At 34.7% G+C, this 19636-nt stretch overlaps 10 protein-coding genes across 10 annotated transcripts; 3 read left to right on the top strand and 7 right to left on the bottom strand. All coding sequences in view use genetic code 12, as the record gives it.

The window, feature by feature from the left end:
* Positions 1-1990: 1990 nt before the first annotated feature.
* Positions 1991-2329, bottom strand: CD36_35266 (conserved hypothetical protein; the record flags this gene model as incomplete). The annotated part of the gene is made up of 1 exon (XM_002422446.1): positions 1991-2329. The coding sequence occupies one exon, from the start codon at positions 2327-2329 to the stop codon at positions 1991-1993; it is 339 nt and encodes a 112-aa protein (XP_002422491.1).
* Positions 2330-3989: 1660 nt separating this feature from the next.
* Positions 3990-4397, bottom strand: CD36_35264 (conserved hypothetical protein; the record flags this gene model as incomplete). Its single annotated transcript, XM_002422445.1, has 1 exon — positions 3990-4397. One exon carries the CDS (start codon positions 4395-4397, stop codon positions 3990-3992), a length of 408 nt encoding a protein of 135 aa, XP_002422490.1.
* Positions 4398-6011: 1614 nt separating this feature from the next.
* Positions 6012-6497, bottom strand: CD36_35262 (conserved hypothetical protein; the record flags this gene model as incomplete). Its single annotated transcript, XM_002422444.1, has 1 exon — positions 6012-6497. The coding sequence occupies one exon, from the start codon at positions 6495-6497 to the stop codon at positions 6012-6014; it is 486 nt and encodes a 161-aa protein (XP_002422489.1).
* A 1041-nt stretch (positions 6498-7538) lies between these two features.
* On the bottom strand, positions 7539-8357 carry CD36_35260 (multicatalytic endopeptidase complex subunit, putative; the record flags this gene model as incomplete). Its single annotated transcript, XM_002422443.1, has 1 exon — positions 7539-8357. The coding sequence occupies one exon, from the start codon at positions 8355-8357 to the stop codon at positions 7539-7541; it is 819 nt and encodes a 272-aa protein (XP_002422488.1).
* A 344-nt stretch (positions 8358-8701) lies between these two features.
* On the top strand, positions 8702-12532 carry CD36_35250 (subunit of the transport protein particle (TRAPP) complex, putative; the record flags this gene model as incomplete). Its single annotated transcript, XM_002422442.1, has 1 exon — positions 8702-12532. One exon carries the CDS (start codon positions 8702-8704, stop codon positions 12530-12532), a length of 3831 nt encoding a protein of 1276 aa, XP_002422487.1.
* A 71-nt stretch (positions 12533-12603) lies between these two features.
* Positions 12604-12930, bottom strand: CD36_35245 (conserved hypothetical protein; the record flags this gene model as incomplete). Its single annotated transcript, XM_002422441.1, has 1 exon — positions 12604-12930. The coding sequence occupies one exon, from the start codon at positions 12928-12930 to the stop codon at positions 12604-12606; it is 327 nt and encodes a 108-aa protein (XP_002422486.1).
* A 667-nt stretch (positions 12931-13597) lies between these two features.
* CD36_35240 (hsp90 co-chaperone Aha1 (activator of hsp90 ATPase protein 1) homologue, putative) lies at positions 13598-14632 on the top strand (the record flags this gene model as incomplete). Its single annotated transcript, XM_002422440.1, has 1 exon — positions 13598-14632. The coding sequence occupies one exon, from the start codon at positions 13598-13600 to the stop codon at positions 14630-14632; it is 1035 nt and encodes a 344-aa protein (XP_002422485.1).
* A 63-nt stretch (positions 14633-14695) lies between these two features.
* On the bottom strand, positions 14696-15655 carry CD36_35230 (2'O-ribose methyltransferase, putative; the record flags this gene model as incomplete). Its single annotated transcript, XM_002422439.1, has 1 exon — positions 14696-15655. One exon carries the CDS (start codon positions 15653-15655, stop codon positions 14696-14698), a length of 960 nt encoding a protein of 319 aa, XP_002422484.1.
* A 563-nt stretch (positions 15656-16218) lies between these two features.
* On the top strand, positions 16219-17568 carry FDH1 (S-(hydroxymethyl)glutathione dehydrogenase, putative; the record flags this gene model as incomplete). Its single annotated transcript, XM_002422438.1, has 2 exons — positions 16219-16242; positions 16447-17568. The coding sequence occupies 2 exons, from the start codon at positions 16219-16221 to the stop codon at positions 17566-17568; spliced, it is 1146 nt and encodes a 381-aa protein (XP_002422483.1).
* A 108-nt stretch (positions 17569-17676) lies between these two features.
* On the bottom strand, positions 17677-19605 carry CD36_35220 (U3 small nucleolar RNA-associated protein 5; the record flags this gene model as incomplete). Its single annotated transcript, XM_002422437.1, has 1 exon — positions 17677-19605. One exon carries the CDS (start codon positions 19603-19605, stop codon positions 17677-17679), a length of 1929 nt encoding a protein of 642 aa, XP_002422482.1.
* Positions 19606-19636: the final 31 nt, after the last annotated feature.

Below are 19636 nucleotides of genomic sequence, written 5' to 3'. Positions count from 1 at the left end.
ATTGCAAATAGGAGGTTGTTGTCAATTGTTGTCTTGACTCAACCTTTTTAACTTTGATTGGTCGCACATAATTTCATTAAAAAATACTTCAAATGTTTTATCTTGATTGTCGTTTGTTGGTTGTCATTATTGTCTTATTATCTCATAAAGTTGATCAGACAACCCAATCTCTCAATGTATTGTCACCAGTTCCAGATCTATATTGTCATTTTATTCGACCCCATGACCGCAATTTTTTTTTTTTGATTTTGTACCCTTTTTTGTTACATATGGGGAGGATTGTCACGCTATTCTTATGGTTGGCTCCGGTTTGGGTTAAATTTAGATCTAAAACTTGGATCTGGTTAAATTTTGAGGAAAACCAACTTCCAAATCAAGTTTGTCTCAATAGGGTTCTTGCTGTCATTTTTTTGATAATGCTATTTGACATTCTAGTTTTGAAGCATAAACTATAGATAAATTTAGACTAAACATTATCTAAAACCGTTATTGCACCTTTGTTAGTTCTTTAGTCATCTGTCAGATTAATTGTTTCAGTTTTTTTTTGTTAACAACCAGACAATCCTATTGTTGGAATCAAAAATATTAGCAGCTTATGGAGAGTAAACTTATTTTTAGCAGCTTGAATTTGGCCCATCTGTCAGTGGGTATGACCCCACCACTACCACCATTGCCCACATCAGCTATATCTAAATCCTAAATCTTTTGATACACACATACACAAAAGAGAAAACTACACAAATGATGCAAAACAATTTATGTCATAAAAAAATAATCCGCAAATCTCTTTGTTGTTTCTATCTTATCTATCTTGAACAGCATCTCAATTTCTTGGCCTTCATTTAATAACCCAATCATCATTCAATTCTGCCATAGTGGTCATGCTAATATATATATATATTATTACTGCGTACCTATAATTGAAATTTGTAAAAAAAAACATTGGTTAAGTTTTGTGTAATTATATCAACGGTGCAATTGAACAACTGACTAACTAAGCTCCTGCAAACGTGGTCAAATGGCTTAGAAAAATGAAGCATAGTGTATCCTCGGGAACTAAATTGGGTTCTGGGTTGTTTTATTTTTGGCCAATAAGGATCAAACTTATAAATAAAATAAACTTGAAATGCCGAGAATGAAAAATTTTCAGCCACAAAATTATTTTCATTTTCAGAGATGAAATTAATAATAACTTATTGATGTAAATTTCTTTAAGGGATTACCTTTTGCACAAGTATAATTTTGCATTGGTCAATATCAATATTACGAAGGGGCCCCTCTATTCATATTACCAGCACATGATTTTTGAATATCTGCTGTTCAATCCATATCAACTAAACTGATAACACTGATAAGTTATGAGTACTGTAAACCGAAGAAGAAGACATTTCAATAACTCAAGTCGTAAATGGTCTCTTTTTTGAGGTTTATGCAAGAGCAAGTGAAGTACAAAACTTGCATAAAAGAAGAAAACACAAACCACAAGCCAAAAGAAATTTCACTTTACATGTTCGCTAATAAAATACCAGAATCTTTGAATGATGAAAATGATCATGACAAGGTTGTTGCCTCCCCTTTTTATTTCAGGGATTACATCTGTTCTGGGCTTGTATCCGTGGATAATCACCTTTTCAGACTATTTCAGATCTATTTTATTTTTAGTGGTACTAATAGTTAGTAATTTTTTTAGTCTAGCAGAGCTTTTTTAGTGTTTTCAGTATTCAAATCTTTCTTCGATTGATTATGATATTGGAACCTCTTGTCGAAATATTCTATCTATCAACCATTTAGTATGTTAGCACATTACTTGTTTGAATTAATCTAAGGATTACTTACTGAGCTGATTCTGGTATGTACATCAACAACTTCTATGATAATTGTCTTTCTTTCTCTCTAATTGCAACAGAACAATTGCTAACAACATAAGATTATCTATTTATCAAAGGGTATACATATATTAAAACAACCTAAATTAACTTATACCATCTCTTTATAAGCCACCTAAAATGCCAGACAAAAGGTTACCACCAGCGCCACTGTTTCCTCCAGGAGCTAAGATTCCTTTAATTGGACTAGCAATGGCTTTTGTAAGTGAGTCAACAGTAGCAGCAAGGAAACCACCAAGACCTTGATTACCAAAACTGTTACCATCGCCAAATAAACCAGCAGTAGCTTGGTTATTATCTTGTAATTCAGCTCCAGTAGAGCCACCTGCACGTTTGGAACGAGTGGCAGCAATAGCACCGGCAACTTCTTGTTGATCATTGATTGGAGCAGCAACTACCATGGTGGAAACAAATGCTAAGGCGGTGACAAATTGAAACTTCATTATAAAGGTGTGAGTGTGAGTGTGTGGGGTATTAGAGATGAAAAGGTAGGAGAAGAACAAGAAATTGGAATTCAATCCTTAAAAGAATGAAAACTGGATTCGGGGTTCTATTTATACGTAATGTTGAACGATCGTCATACTAAGACAGAGGGGATTGTTTCATTCAACACTTTTTTCTGAAATTTATGCCCATAATAATCACCTAGTAATAGTGGTTGCGATAATGGGTAAGAAAGTTGAAGATTGCAAAAAAAAAAAATCAAAATCAAAACCAAAACCAAAAACAAAAACAAAAGATCTTCGCAACAACATTCTCATATCAATCAAATTATGACACTGGAAAAAATAAAGAATGTTAGTGAACTTTCTCCACAACCAGAAGAATGTGTTTTACAATATAATTCTGTAACTAAACCCAGCAGAGAAAAAAAAAAAAACCTTAACGCGTAGAAATCTTCAATTCAATACAACAACAAACGCTGATCCAACAACTACTCGTACTAGAGAGATCTCCAAAAAAAAAAATGCTGTTCTTTTGTAGTACATTATCCTGACCCTTTCCTTTTATTTGGCTACTTCAGTGTAGCGGTGATGGTGATAGTGAAATTGTGATTTCCGTATTTGAGTAATTGTTTATAGGATATGATGAACGCAAAGAAAAACCAATCCAATTCTAAATTCAAAACATGTTTTTGATCAGGATTCGACCATAACAATAACAAAGATTTACAGCAACTAAAAAACAAGTCAATTTCAAACATTTTACATTACATTGACAAAGATTGGTTAATTCATCAGTATCCACAGAATGTATTTCCATGATTTTTTGAAATACCTTACCAAAATGTAAGGGAACCTTATATCGTAGTACTTATTAACATCAATGTGTTCCTACTGGAACAAACAAAATTATTGAATGCAATCAAGTTTGCAACTGATGTAGTTAATCATTATGTGTTATAAAATGTAAGATAGTGTGGAGTGTAATTTTCGTAAATTTTTCAACAAAATTTGTCAACTAAAAAAATATTGTGGAAGGCCGTAGCAATACATCAAGTGGGTAACCCCACTAATCAAATTGTACACAATACAAATCACTTTAATCTGCATTTACAATGTTTTTATTTTACAAAGACCTTTAATTATAATTAGCACAATTAGGATATATCTTTGAGTTGTTTGTACTGTGTGTCACATGACATGTATACATAAAATATTTTCTCTATTAAAGATTTTGCAACTTTTACAATTGCGAGAAATAGCATTCACTCAACAAACTTACAGTAAAATCGTTAATATTCAATAGAACACTGAGATAGATTTAGTCTAAGATTTTAATATATTTATATTTATTTATAAGATGGAAAACTTGTGATATACCAAAGAATTGAAACCTGTAAATGATTAAACTATATCCAAAGAATAAAAAATTCAATCATGTAATAATATTGTAATATTCAACCCATAATAATAGTGATAATGGTATTTCCGTTAATTAACTTTTTTCTACCGTATCTATGAGCAAATATTTTGAATAACGGTATAAGAATTTTCTTTTTAAACGATAATTAGAATTGAAAACGAATAAAACAAAACAAAAAAAGCAATATCGCACATTGCTGAATAAAGAAGAAAGAATCAAAGGTATGATTGAATTTGACTAACCGAAAAGACCACTAAACCATGATTTACCTTTTTGAATCAAATCATCGAGTCCTTGTTTCCATTGAGAAAAATAATCACCAGAACCAGAACCTGATGAAGAACCATTGCTGCCACCACTGTTAGCTGGAGGTGTAGAACCAGAATCACCACATGAATCTTCTTCATCATCACCGTCATCACCAGTACTTGCCGTAGTAGTTGCACTTCCGTTTGTATTTCCGGTATTAGTTGTAGCTGGTGCAGACCCAGATCCAGATTGAGAAGGTTGTTTATCAAAACCAAATGACCATCCTGAATTTGCATCATAATTGATAGACAATTCACCATCAAAAAATGGAATAACAGCTGCATTAGCAGTATTCATTGCTGTTAAAGCAGCAGCTAAAACAACTGAAGTCTTCATGATTTATTGTTAAGTATGTATATTATATGTATAGGGGAAAATACTTTTGCGTTCTCTAATGAACCAATTCCAAGCAAAGCCTTACAAAAAAAAAAAAAAATTCTCGAAGATTTTGACTAGAAAGAGGAAACTCATGATATTTTATATTTGTCTTTCCTTTCTCCAAAGGTTACAAGCAATGGTGTAAAAAAAGGGGGGGGGGGGGATGAGAGTGGTAGAGAAGTGAAAGGGGGAAAGGGCTAGGGAGAGAATAACCATACCTTCCATATTGTTGCAAAGAAAGCACTTTTAGCAATCTGAATTTATGGATTATAACTCTAATAATTAAATAGATATTTCCTAATTCAACAATGAAAAAGGTGTTAACTATGGAGTGGGAAAAGAAATAGAAAAAGATTGTCGATTTTTAATTACATATACAAATCAGGTAATAAAAGAATAAAGAGAGAATTTAAAAAAAAACCCCGAATTTCACAATTTTGCAGTTGTTGACTACTCCACACAGTCTACCTGATTTATTTTTTGCCAAGCTTAGAATTAATAAAAAAGGGGCAGAAAGCCAGGAGGTATGCAAGTAAAGGAGATAATAACCAGTCTGGAAAAATTATAGTTGGTTAATAACCTTTCAACCTTATTTTCTCTGATCTATAGATCCAGATGTTTAACCCATCTACAAATATAATCGCTTTATAATTGATTCAAAGTTAAAATGTTGATTTTGAATTCAAGTCTCTTCAAATTATATAGATTCTAGAACCATTTTTCGGTATCGAGTACAAAAAAGGATGCAAATGTGGAGTAATAACAATAAAGTGGGCGACAGGGATAATTCAATAGAAGGAATTAATTAATCGTATATTAAGCAATTCTCTATTATAAGGAAAAAAAAAACACGTCGACAAAGAAACGTTTTGGTACTAATCACCAATAACAATTTGAACATATTCATGATATATTAACAAATGTGGAAATAAAATAAAAAGAAATTTCCACAGTAATTAAGATTTCGCAATTAGGAAATTTTTCTTTTTTTCTTTTGTTGCCTTAAAACCAAATACTTGGTTTACGCTACCAAAATCAAATATCTACAGGAAATATGAAACCCTAGAAAGAGTTGATTAAAGTGAAAAAACTATAGCTTTATTACCATCTTAATAATTTTGAATAGAATCTAAGTGTTATATAATCAATTAAAGTAGGATAAGCAGAAACATACATAATAAATTGATTACATAGGTTTCAAGAGCCCGGTTTTCTGGATTCATGTTGTGTGTAACACTTGTTAATATCTACATCATTTTTCACGTTTGCTTCATTCTTAAGTTCAGTAATATTGAATTTTTTGTTTATCCAGTCATAGTAAACTTTACTTACTAAATTATTCTAATGCAAACTAACATCGACTATTACAACTCCAGAGTTTCAATTATTTAGCATCTACAAGCAATCAGAGTCATTCAAGAAGATTGAAAATATAAATTTTATGGGTATCACTATAAAAATCAGAAAAAGAAACCTAAAAATATCAGTTGTTGCCTAGCAGCATAGAAATATATTAAAAAAATTGAATTGGCACCTAAAAGATACTTGAGTTAATTAAAACAATCAACTCCTTTAACCAATGATGTTGTGCAATAATGCTCCACTGGTACTAAATCCACCTTCTAAAATATTTGAAATAAGACCAATGACTTGTGAAATTGGATCGGATGGAGCAGCAGAAGAATCATCTCTTTTACCAATAATATTGTGCAATAAAGCACCACTGGTACTAAATCCACCTTCTAAAATATTTGAAACAAGACCAATGACTTGGGAAATTGGATCGGATGGAGCAGCAGCACCTTGTTGATCAGCAGCAGGAGCAGCAGACCCAGTGGCATCAGCTTGTGCAGGAGCAGCAGCAGAACCAGATGCTGGTGGAGCACCACCACTACCACTAGCACCGCTTCCACCACCAAGAACACCACCAAGGAGCCCAGAAATAGGATTACTAGAATCTGCTCTAACAGCAAGGTATTCATTATCTTGTGGAATAACAGCAGCTTGAGTAACTGAGGTGGCAATCAATGATGCAGTGATGATATTTGTAAATTTCATTGTATATTTTGGTTTGTGGTAGGCTTTCAATTCAAAGAACTTAGTAAAGACGAATGTACAGTTTGAAAAGGTAAACTTGAAGTCTATCAATATTTTAAATTTTATTCAACATCATAATTCAAAGAAATTCAATCCTATTTATATTGAGTTTTATTGACAAGTTTTTCGACATTATCTGATAAACAACTGTCTATGTGGATGTTACCATTATCAATTTTTATTATTCAATTTCAACTGTCCATTGAAAATCTAAATAACCACAATTCCAAGAAATTCTCATTTGATTTACAATTATAGCTGAATTTGGTGTTTTCCTTTGTTATTATTTACTATTCGATAGTGACGCGATCTGTTGATATACTATCAAAAACAGTAACTTGTTTCGTTTCTATTTGGTGCCAAAAAAAAAAAAAAAGACTAAAAGATCTACATTGTGGACCACTCAAACAAGATTGACAATCTTACATTCTCAAATGAAATTGTTTTGACAGCCTCACACATCTCCAAAAAAAAAAAAAAAATCAACTGGGGTTTTAAAGAATGTTAACCACATTTTGGTTCACGATCATTACATGCTGAAACTCAACTCCACAGAAGGAGAACCATCAGCTTTAGTGTAATTTGTTTGTTTGTTATCCTGATTGCAAACAGAATAGTTTTGAATTTGGTAAGTATGAATAGGCTTTCGTTATGCGAAAAAGATACCTGACTTTTTTTTACCCATACAAGAAACTAGTTACCACAATGCCCATTATTGAATCCCATCAGCTACATCTCTTGTGTGATTGCTAAAGTCAATTCAACAACAAGCACAGTTGTTCTTATCAAAATAGTTTAAACTCCAGACCAAACGAATCCTCCGAGTAAGGATTTCTAGGGGTAGCCAAACTCTGAGACCCCAATAAATATTCTACAGTTTACTGTTTACCTTAGTCTCTATCGTGCTTCCAGGTTTGTTTCCTTTTTAAATTGAGGCACCAGCATATTTAAACTTTAAATAATTACGTCAAATATCTTTTTATTTCATCTTTCTACACAACTTTAAGCCTGAGCATCTACTTCCATATTGTCACCATTATCATTGAAGTTCACTACAGTCTCTTCAACATCGCAAATATCACGAATACTTTGTCTCAACACAGCAGTGGTACCTCTTGGAAATTTATAATCCTTGCATTTCTTGATTCTAACATTTGGTGTAATATAGTTTCTGTACAATTCTGCATCCTTGCCAACTTCCATGACACACACATCGACATTGGAACCAGATCCCAAATCGTTCCAAACACCTGCCAAAATGGCATCTGAACACAATTTTATGGCCTCATCTCTAGTCATATCATCTTTGAAATTTGTTTCCAAAACAGCCATGGCATTTAATGAACCCGAACCCAAACTTTGGTATTTACCAATATCAGTAGACCCATGTGCTTGGACTGACATTAAATGGGCTCCAGTTGGATCAACACCGGCAACAATCAAATATGCTCCCAAATGACCTTGGTATTTGAACAAGTGTTGTTTCAACATAGTAAGCGCTGCAATAACTCTTGGCTGTCTGTTTTGCGATAATGCATGTAGTTCCAAATTAGAGGCAATCAATTGGGTAACCATCTCAGTATCTGCTGCAGTACCGGCACCTGCACACCAAATCTTTGGAGCCAATCTATGTAATTTCTCACAATTCTTATCTGCTACTATTGGACCTGAAGTTGCCCTGGTATCTGCTGCTATCACCACTCCATTCTTGAATTTACATCCAACAATAGTGGTACCAGTGGATGTTGCTTTGGGTGTGGCAAAACCTTTGGAGGTTAAAAATGCGTTTCTTTGATAATTGTCAAAACTTAATCCAGGCATTGCTAGTAAATGTAGAATGAATATGGAATAGTGGTTGATGTATTTTGCCTCCCAAAAGAAAAAATTTGGGTTCTCACTTTCAGTCTTTGTTGTAGTCGTTAACAAGTTTGCCCTCTCACCAATAAGTTTGCAAACATGTGCACGACTTGTATGTTTTTTATGTATGTGGACTTATTGACGCGATTTCAATTAAGTTTTTCGAGTTGGCACTATTATTACTCTTTTAACCAATTCATTTTTTTTTTTTTCTTTTTTGATCCAAACTATAGACTAGACAACGCTGTCAGTTTACAAAGCCACATCCACACCTGAAGATCATTTGAAAGTGCACTTGTACATAGTATATGTGGGACAAATATAATTTTATCACTCCAGCAAAAGTTCGAGTGTTGTTGGTTCCGATAAATGACTGCACTTCGTCGAATTTCCAGCGATATTTACATTTAATCCAAACAAATGTTGGGGAGGTACGATTACTAGATATCAAAGAAAACAACAAGTTGCACTATTTCAACCCTGTAACTTTCCCACAAGGTAGAATTTTTCCCGAGTTTATTACTAGCTCCATTGATAATGAGTTAATATTTCTTCATGATTTCGAGCCATTCAGAAAGACTTTCATAGTACTTGGAGTAGGACCATACGGGGAAGACCCATCCACAGCATTGTCTGAATTGAAAAAGAAATATAACAGTGCCATTGTTCATAACGTTATATTATTTGACACACCAGAAGACAAATTGAAACAACAAGCGAATGAGGTGTTTTTCCACAATGGTACCACTAGTCATTTGACAGCTCTAGAAACAATATTTTGCGGTATAAGTGGAAATTTCTTAGAAAAGCTAGATGCATACGCTTCAGCATATACCAACATCACATTGAGATCTCCTGTTTCGATTACTGACAGCCATGTATTAACAAAGACTATCAATCAAGCACAAAAAAGATTAAGTTCAGGGTCCACTTCATTTAAAGTTTCCTTTAATAGCTCAACGACAACAACAACATCAACAACCACTACAACAACTGGCAGTACTTTGGAAAAATCTAAAACTCATTTGAAGCATCTAGGTAGACAACGAAAGTTAATGGGAAACTTATATCTTTTAGCGGGCAAGTACCATGATGCATTTCAAAATTTTATAGAAAGCTTGACGAGTCTAAAAAAATCCGACGACTTTCTATGGCTAGCAAGCACACTTGAGGGAGTTGCAGTCAGTATAGTGTTAATGCAATTTATTGGCACAACTTATCAACTACCCAATCAAACTATGAACCCGGTGCTACAGGTGTCAAAGATTCGAGGCGGTGTAGACACTACAACGGTTCGGAAAACTTCTGTCGATTCCAATATCACATCTCCCAGAAACTCAATAAACAGCTCCAATGGGTTCAGTTTCAATGCTTTAACTTCTACAATGCCCGACTTTAACAATTTACCAGTGCAAGAACTTTTAAAGATTATCACTTCACGGGTTGTGTACTACTTTAGCATGAGTACAAACGATATTGAAAACATGGTTCCTGACATTGTTTATGTGGAAAGCATTCTTAGAAGAATTAAGTTATTGATTGGCCTCCATTTTTCTAGTAGTATGGAAGACATAGTCAAGGGAACGGTTAAACCTACTTCGAAAGTATCATTCCTGAAAATTGAAATTATCGACGAAATGGACAGAATATTTCAATTGCAAATAACTGATTTGAATATTGTGGATCAATGCAGAATATATTCTGCATTGGCAACAATGTATGCTGATTTAGGATTAAAGAGGAAGAATGCATTTATATTAAGACTTTTATTGGCTGCAATTCTGCCTCATTTAAGTTCTGGAGAGCTTCCAGCACAGTCAATTAGGGATGTCCTTGAAAATATGTTTGTGTTATATGATATCTGCGACGAGCCTGAATCATTTTCTGAAGCGGCAAGATTCCATGGACAGAGTAACTGGACATCCTTGCAAATACAGCTTTTGAGGTTATCCTTGAAAATTGCAGAAAACTTGAGGGACCAAGAGTTGTTGTTAAAATTGTGCACATTATTATTGACTAGATACACGCATTGTTTACCACCTGATGATCAAATAAAACTAAAGAACAAAGTGGATCTGGCTATGAAATCAAATGGTGGTCTAAGTACTCCGTATTGGGATCCTTTCCTAATTCGCAAAGTCAAATTTGTAAATTCAAAGCCTCGTGGCAATTTAATTCCTATGCAAGAGGCGTCAAAGTCTGATGATTCACTGCAACCATTTTTCGATCCATACTCAAAGAAGGAATTAAATAAAACATTTTTGCCAACATTGGTGAAAGATGATATTTCTCAATTGAAAGTGACTTTGCAGAATCCCTTTGCATTTGAAGTTGAAATTCATGAGATAACCATTATAAGCGAAGGCGCACAAATAGAAACTATTAAAAGTTTAATTCGACCTTTGGAATCAACAACTAAACCCCCATCCATTATTCCGAATGGAAACATACTTTATAACAAATTACGTGGTCACCATGGAAAGAAATCCTCTTCAGCAACCCTGGTGGTACATCAAGGCGTATCGCATACAACATCAACACATTCTGCTAGTACTTTTGTTCTTGCTCCAAGGTCAATGGAGAGTGTTATGCTTTCTTTCAAGGCAGTTTCGACTGGACAGGTTAATATTACTGGGTTTGAAGTGTCCATTGGAAATTGCCAGACACAATTTTTCCATATAATAGACAAAGAGAAGTTTGATCATACAATAAAATTGCAAAAAGTGGATCACAAGCCAAAACAGACAACATCAGTGCTAGACAAAGTTGTAAGTAACCTTCAATCTCAGTTTATTTCGGGTAGGGTGACGACAAGTCTGTTGAGTTTATCCATTATCCCACCACAACCTTCATTGACTTTATTGGAAATACTGGCTTCGAATGGCTGCTTGATGTTGCTTGAAGGAGAAAAACATAACGTAACAGTTACATTAGCTAACCATTCTGCTCAATCCATTAACTACTTGACTTTTTCGTTCTGGGACTCAAATATCGAATTTCTCAACAAGAAGCTCACAAATCCAAATCTAACTGCAGCAGAGGTGCACGAATTGGAATGGAAGTTACTCGTATTCAAACCGTTTAGAATCTTGAATAAAGATGTTATAGGGGAAACAATAAACCCCGGTGGGGTAGTTGAACTCGAATGTGAGCTTACAAGCAGGAAGTTGATGAATGATCTGAAGATAATATTGGAATACGCCTATAAATCTGATACCGACCAAAGCTTCATGAAAACTTTGAGTATTCCATTGAATGTGTCAGTAATGCCATCAGTCGACGTTGTTGGTTGTGAAATGTTGCCTGCCATAAGCATCCTGGATAATATACCGCATAATATTGGACAAGCATTAAAGTGTGTTAAGAATGCTGATGATTACTGTTTACTTGTGCTTGACTTGCGAAATTCATGGGGGGAGAGATTGGAATGTAACTTGAAATATAACGAGTTTGAATTGTCTGAACCGATTCAAGCAGGGAAAACACAGAGGTTTATTGTTCCTATTCAGAGAATCGAGATAGATATCACTAAATCCATACCTTCTTTGCGTAACAAACAATTTATCAAAAACTATAACATATCGGACGAAGAGGAAAAGCAAATGAAAAAATTGTTTTGGCTCAGGCATTCAATTTTAGAAAACTTACTAGGGTCTTGGGAATTGGGTAGACGACATGGGATAATTGATTTACGTCCAATTCGATTGACCACCAAAATGGCAAATATCTTGTCTTATGAAAACATCCAGGTTCATAACACTGTGCTAACAGATGATGGTTCGCAAGTGGATTCAATTGGGAAATCTTACAGTTTATCAACTGATCAATTTTATGTGTTAAAAACGACAATATTTAACAAGTCCAAAAAGCCAATTAATGGAATTGTGCGTCAATTACCATTCCCAATACACAATACTCCTAATGTGAGTAATCTGCGTCCTCAACTTTCCATTGATAAAAAAATGCTAGTGAACGGTATTTTACAAAGAAAATTCCCTGAAATTGCCGCTGGAGATCAACTAGCACTAGAAACTAGCTTTGTCATTATTCAGAACGGGGAGTTTGAATGGGGTACAGTGGTAGACTTGTTTAATGAGAAGATCATTTGTAGAGAACAACTTTATATTACAGCAAATTGAAACAAATACAAGTAGAATAAAATAAAGTTCATGGTTTATATACAAATATACGTGTAAAATTTGTTGATTCACTATTTTTTAACACCTTCAATCTTGAATGGTAATGGCTGGGCACCTTCGGATTCCAATTTATCAATGTACCTTTGTCTGACCAAATCATTGAATCTCTTCTCTTGGAAATACTTCACCCAACTTGTAGCGCAATTTTCTTCAAACTCTTTCTTTTCGGTTCCACATTGTTTGTTAACTTTCCCCAACTCCCTAGAATCTAATGAATTATCAATGTAATTTTTATCAAGACATTCGAAAAACCTGTCACGCTTTTCCCAACACACAACACGTTGACCTTTGTTTGGGGCAAACGTTACTTCCTCGCCAGAACTTGTAAAGAAACCCATTGGTGTTGATTGTTATATCTAGTAGCAGTTTCGATTGGTGAATAGTTAGAAAGAATTGTGATTGTGTGCTTTGATTGGATTCTGAGAAAGAGAGAATCAAAAAAGAGAAAAAAAAGAAGATCATATGGTGGAGCACACACCATTGCATTCTTTTATAGATTTTGCAAGAACTTTCCTTTACAATGTACGAACGGGTAATTTGATAGCAATTAAAAGTAGGGATACTCGTTTACCTGGGCCTTGGATTATCCAAACTTGAGTCGATGAGGTTGCGGGGTATCATCAAAGAACTTGTATCCAAATGTTAAGATAAGTCATCAATGTTCTATGGTTCAATGCAAAAAAAAACAAAAAAAACATAGTCAATTCTTATCTTCTAGGCTCTATTCTACATTATATATCTCATTTAACAATTAGCCACCTCTATATTTTCATTCAAGTATGAAGTGAACAAGTATTGGTTGTACTTGGTGTGAAAATTGACACTGGTACTGCATAAAAGCACCCTTCGCTTTCTTGTTCGTTTTCTTTCTAGATTATTCTATAGCGCCAACGAAATCTACAAAAACTGGAACCATTTAAAGTGTTGCACTGAATCGAGATTTCTTTTTAGATAATTTAGTGTTCAACATTAAGAAAAAAACATCAAGCCTAGTACAATAAAACAATGGTAGTGAACAATCCAAATAACTGGCATTGGGTGGATAAAAACTGTCTTCCTTGGTCTGTTGATTACTTTAAAGAAAAATTGACTGATTTGAAAGCGACTGATGGAACAAGCAATGTGCATATTTCTGAAGTTTCATCAGTTGAAGGTGATGTAGATGTGTCACAGAGAAAGGGGAAAGTAATTTCATTATTTGATATCAAAATTGTTCTAACTTTCAAGGGTAATACTGCCAAAGATGGCAATGTGAGTGGATCAATCACAATTCCAGAATTGACCTATGATAGTGAAAAGGATGGTTTACAGTTTGATATATCCATTTACAATGAAACAGCCGAAAATTCGGAAATTGCTGGTTTGATCAAGAAACAATTAATACCTCAGTTAAGAACAGCATTGACGAAATTTGGTCCAGATTTGATTGAAATTAATAGTAAAGATATCCAATTATCACAAGATAAAGTCACTTCAACCTTTACAAAGGCCAATCAAATATCCACTTTTGATAATGAACAAACAAAGAAAGAGCTGAAACCAGTTGAAAAGAAAACTGAAACCCATTCAACTTCAACTACAGCAAAAAAAGTAGTTTCAAAAACCGATTCATCTGCCGTGCCTAAATATAACACCACAACTTTGCATTTGGAACCTTCGTTCAATACTTCTGCAGAACAAATTTATCTTACCTTATTGGACGAAGCTAGAATTGGTGCATGGACTCGCTCTGCTCCAGTGATTGAAAAGTTCCCACCTAAAGAAGGATCAGAGTTCAAATTCTTTGGTGGTTCAGTATCTGGGAAATTTTTGAAATTAGTTCCTAATGAACAAATCGTTGAATTATGGAGATTGGACGATTGGAAAGCTGGACATTTTGCCCAACTAGATATGAAACTAGTCCAAAGCAGTGGTGAAACTAAGTTGGTTGTCAAATTTAGTGGAATCCCAATTGGTGAAGAGGAAAGAGTGAAGAACAACTTTGAAGAAAGGTATATCAGATCTATAAAGATCACTTTTGGATTTGGTGCAGTTTTATAGATAGATAGAATATACATACACATAATCGATAAATAAATGACTTAATCCCTGATTGAGCACCACTTACGATATCCGTTCTCCAGGATTTGTAGCATTGAGGACATCATCAAATGTAATTCCTTTACTTTCCAAGTCAATCTTACGCCGTCCAACCATATACAACTCGCTCAGTCTATCTTTACTTGCATCAGGCTTTATGTGAATGACTTTTTTAAACATCATGTTCATTCTTGCTTCAAATAATTTCAATTCCAGACCCAGCCAAACTTTTAGTATCATATCTTTTTCTGATCTCAATTCCAGATATGCTAAATATAGTGCTGCTGTACAAAGTTCCATGTTACCTATATGATCCACTTGCCCACTTCCTGTACAGTCCACCATCATATCACTCATAATCAAATCAAGTTGCTTTTCTTCATTGCTGTTGGTGTCTATTTGACTGTTTTGAGACTCTTGAAACCTCAGCTTTTCAAAAAATGTTCTAATCTTGGCATGGGTAGATTTATTCATAATGTCTCCTTGCATGTAATGACATCCTTTAACTGGAGTTGCCAAGTTGATATCCACTCCAAGTATCTTGTGTGGCTGATCCTGTTCTTCTAGTCGGTGAACCGCAAATTGTGTCCATGCTCCTGGTGCAAACCCCAAATCGACGATATTTTTGGTTTTCTTGGTGAAGATTTTGTATTTTTTATCTATTTCTTCAAGTTTGAATGCTGCTCGAGATTTGAATAAACTCTGTCGTCTCTTGTTAGCGTACGTATCGTTACTGACCAGATCAATATATTTCCGTACATTCTGCTTAGACTTGTTTCGCACAAATATTCGTAGGTTATTGCTATAAAGATTATTGAATTTAATTGATAGTATATTCATGGGTAAGGGGAATTCAGAAGTTAATTGATGAGCTTTTGGAACATTTTTTTTTTTTAATGCTCTGTTTCGATTCAGCGATGAGGATATGCAATTTTGTGTTGAGAAGAGCCAACAGCAGGAATTCAAGTAAGTTGTGCTTGGCATCGCCGTTGATTACTAATGAAAGAAATGTTTACAATCGTGGTTTGTAGTTAACAAACACTGAATATATGAAACATCTATTCAACTGCCGTACAATGAAAGCAAACCTTATGATTGGACAGAAGGAATCTATCATATTTCATATTGTAATCATTGAAATTTAAGTTTTAATAAAGTGAGCTCTATGAATATACAATCTCTATACCAATAAGAGACCCTGATGAACCTTTATCATTGAAAATCAAATCGATCATATCTACTTCAATGATAATTCACAAGTCTTAATCTCTGTATTATCCCGCACTGAAATTGGAAATTATATCCTTTGCTTTCCGCGTCTTTTTTTTTCTATTAAATTCTATGCCGCATAATCTTGCTACATCGAGTAATTGTTTCCTTGGTGATGGAATTGTATCTTTCTCTCCTGAAAAATCTAATCAACGTATAAAAGCAACTGATGAAAACTCTTTTGGTGAAGATTGAGAAAACGAAAAAAAAGGGACTAAATTATAATCTTTCTTTTTGCCTTGTCATTTTAATAATCATTAAAACTTAATATCACAACAATGTCTGAATCTACTGTTGGAAAAGTAAGTTGAAACAAACAGAATTACGGAACCATGAAAGAGAGATAATATTTTTATACTTTATCGGGATTTTACTTTTTTCAGTACAGATATGTACCAATTGGAAAAAGCAGAACCCTAGTAGTTATGGACATGACTTTCCTGGTTGTCATCGTTTCTACTTCTAGAAGAATTACTAACATTCTTTTTTTTTTTTTTTTAACTTAGCCAATTACATGTAAAGCTGCAGTTGCTTGGGAAGCAGCCAAGCCATTGTCCATCGAAGATGTCACGGTTGCCCCACCAAAAGCCCATGAAGTTCGTATCAAAGTTTTGTACAGTGGTGTCTGTCACACTGATGCTTACACATTAAGTGGGGTTGATCCAGAAGGTGCCTTCCCAGTCATTTTGGGACACGAAGGTGCTGGTATCGTTGAAAGTGTGGGAGAAGGTGTCACCAATGTCAAACCAGGTGATCATGTTATTGCCTTGTACACTCCAGAATGTAAGGAATGTAAATTCTGTAAATCTGGAAAAACTAACTTGTGTGGTAAAATCAGAGCAACCCAAGGTAAGGGTGTTATGCCAGATGGTACTCCAAGATTCACATGTAAGGGGAAAGAACTTCTTCATTTCATGGGTTGTTCTACCTTCTCTCAATATACTGTTGTTGCTGACATTTCCGTCGTTGCCATTAATGAAAAAGCTGATTTCGAAAAAGCTTGTTTGTTAGGATGTGGTATTACTACTGGTTATGGTGCTGCCACCATTACTGCCAATGTCCAAGAAGGTGACAATGTTGCTGTGTTTGGTGGTGGTTGTGTTGGTTTATCTGTCATCCAAGGTTGTAAAGAGAGAAAAGCCAACAAAATCATTTTGGTTGATATAAATGACAAAAAGGAAGAATGGGGTAAACAATTTGGTGCCACTGATTTCGTCAACTCAGCTAAATTACCAGAAGGAACTACTATTGTTGACAAATTGATTGAAATGACCGATGGTGGTTGTGACTTCACTTTCGATTGTACTGGTAATGTTAATGTCATGAGAAATGCATTGGAAGCTTGTCATAAAGGTTGGGGTACTTCTGTTATCATTGGTGTTGCTGCCGCTGGTAAAGAAATTTCCACCAGACCATTCCAATTGGTTACCGGTAGAGTGTGGAAAGGTGCTGCCTTCGGTGGTGTTAAAGGTAGAACCCAATTGCCAGGTATAGTTGAAGACTACATGGATGGTAAACTCAAGGTTGAAGAATTCATCACCCACAGAGAGCCATTGGACAAGATCAACACTGCTTTCGAAGAAATGCACGGAGGTGACTGTATTAGAGCTGTTGTTTCGTTATGGTGACTAGAAGGAGCATCCAAGCTCTAAGGTAGTTAGGACCGAAATATAGGATTTTTTTTATATTAATATGAGGTATATTTACTATCTATAAATGGAAAAAAATGAAACCCCTTATTCAAGATCGGAATCTATATCATCCAAATCTGCAGCATCAGGAATATCCTCCTCATCTTCATCTTCCTCTTCTTCCTCTTCCTCTTCCTCTTCCTCTTCCTCGTCAAGATCATCAAAGTCATCGACGCCGTCCATAACTTCGTCATCGCTGATCACACCAACATACTTCGCATCATCGATTTCTTCATTGTATTCAATATCGCTTGGTTCTTCAATACCTTCCTCAAGTATGTCTTCGACGCTAAATTCGTTTCTCAATTCTGCATAATCATCCATTAACTTTAATCTACCTTGTAATTCTAACAACCTCGGTAATTCTTCGGCTTTTTTGGTCAACACTGCACGTAAACTAGATAGTTTGATGCTTAAGTTTGGCAAGGACGCCATAACTGGACCATGAATTACAAGAATCCATTTGAGCCAAAAACTCACTTGATCAAATCTGGTTGGTTGACGTTGAATCTTCTCACTTAATTTATCCAAAAATGTGACACATGAGTAAGGGTCTAACCTACTGATTGTGTTTTGAATAGTGATAGGATCACGATTCGATAACACCGTTTCTAATAATGCTTGATCGTTGTTTTTCAAAGATTGTGTCAATACAATCGATAAGGAAACACCACTTCTTGCTTCTTCTAGTTTCTTTCTTCTTGATTTTTGCTGTGTAGTCTTATCCATTGCCAATCGATCTAATTTTTCAGCTAAAGATTCTTCTGTGTCTTCTTCATCCAGTTGGCGGTCTTGGAATTCCAAATCTCTGATGTTACTCCCATCACTCACAATGGTGTGTCCTTCTGTATAAAGCTTTGGTGCAGCCACATCATGACCATTAGTCAAATGTTGCGTGACTTTTAAATTTGGTTTGGATTTTAGTAATACTTTGGTTGATTCAAGAACCAAAGAGCCAGTTTCATCAATCCATTTAAGGGTGTCAAAAAATGGAACAGTGGAATTCTCCAACCACGTGAATGTGATTAAGTTATCTTTAGTTGAAACAGCATTGATGAATAGATGTGTATCCTGTGGACTTTTGATTTCTGATTCTGGACGAGATAATTTAATTGTTGCATTAAAAGATCTTGAAGTAACACCAACTTGTTTTCTTTTCTTTTTCGGTACTGGCGTGGAAAGTTGAGATTTGGCGTCTGATAATGGATTATTAAAAATTTCAATATCCCCTTCTTCATTAATAATCACCAAAATTGACTTATCGTCTTTTATGGAAACTGATAAATTGGACACTGATGACAGACCCACAAAAACAGCTCTTGTAATAGTTTTATCGAGTTGGTACAAATTAACAAATCGGTCACCTTTGGCGCTTGTTAAAAACATATCATTGTTTAAAGTTGTTATCGAGTTTACTGGTTGAATATGACCTGGAAAAGTCTTGACAAGTTCCCTTTGTTTGCTATTGAAAAGGTAGATTGCATTTGAACCAAGCAATAAATGTGGTTGAGAATTGAACATCACCGTAGATATTCTACTTATAGAATCAACAGATTCAATGTATTCGCTAACTTTGAAAGAATTTAATAATGTGTAAGAACTCATATCCCATTCACATACATTACCTTCTATATCACAAGACCACCCAGATCTAGTATTTGTTGAGTAATGGAAATCCAAAATTGAGACATTTGCAGAACTAGTCAATTCCAGAACAATTTCGTTTGTTTGAGGAGAATATATCAAGATGCTTCCCTTGGTTAAACAAAGAGCTAACAATTGTATTGATTCTGATGGGATCCATGATAAATTTACTAGTTTGTTTGATTTTTCTAAAGTAAATGACGTATTTAATGATGCTTGCGATGAGGTTGTGGATTGAACTTTGACTTGATGGGAATCAAGGGCAACCATACCAGTTGCCAAGTAGTTTCCCAACTGATCAAATTTTGAACAAATTATTGGTCCTGACATGTCCTTAGGTAGTTGGGATGTTGTGGTAAAT

This window comes from Candida dubliniensis, chromosome R (assembly GCF_000026945.1).
Source record: "Candida dubliniensis CD36 chromosome R, complete sequence".
NCBI lineage: Eukaryota > Fungi > Ascomycota > Pichiomycetes > Serinales > Debaryomycetaceae > Candida > Candida dubliniensis.
Note: the sequence above shows the minus strand (reverse complement) of the source record. Positions and strands in the feature narration are given on the sequence as shown.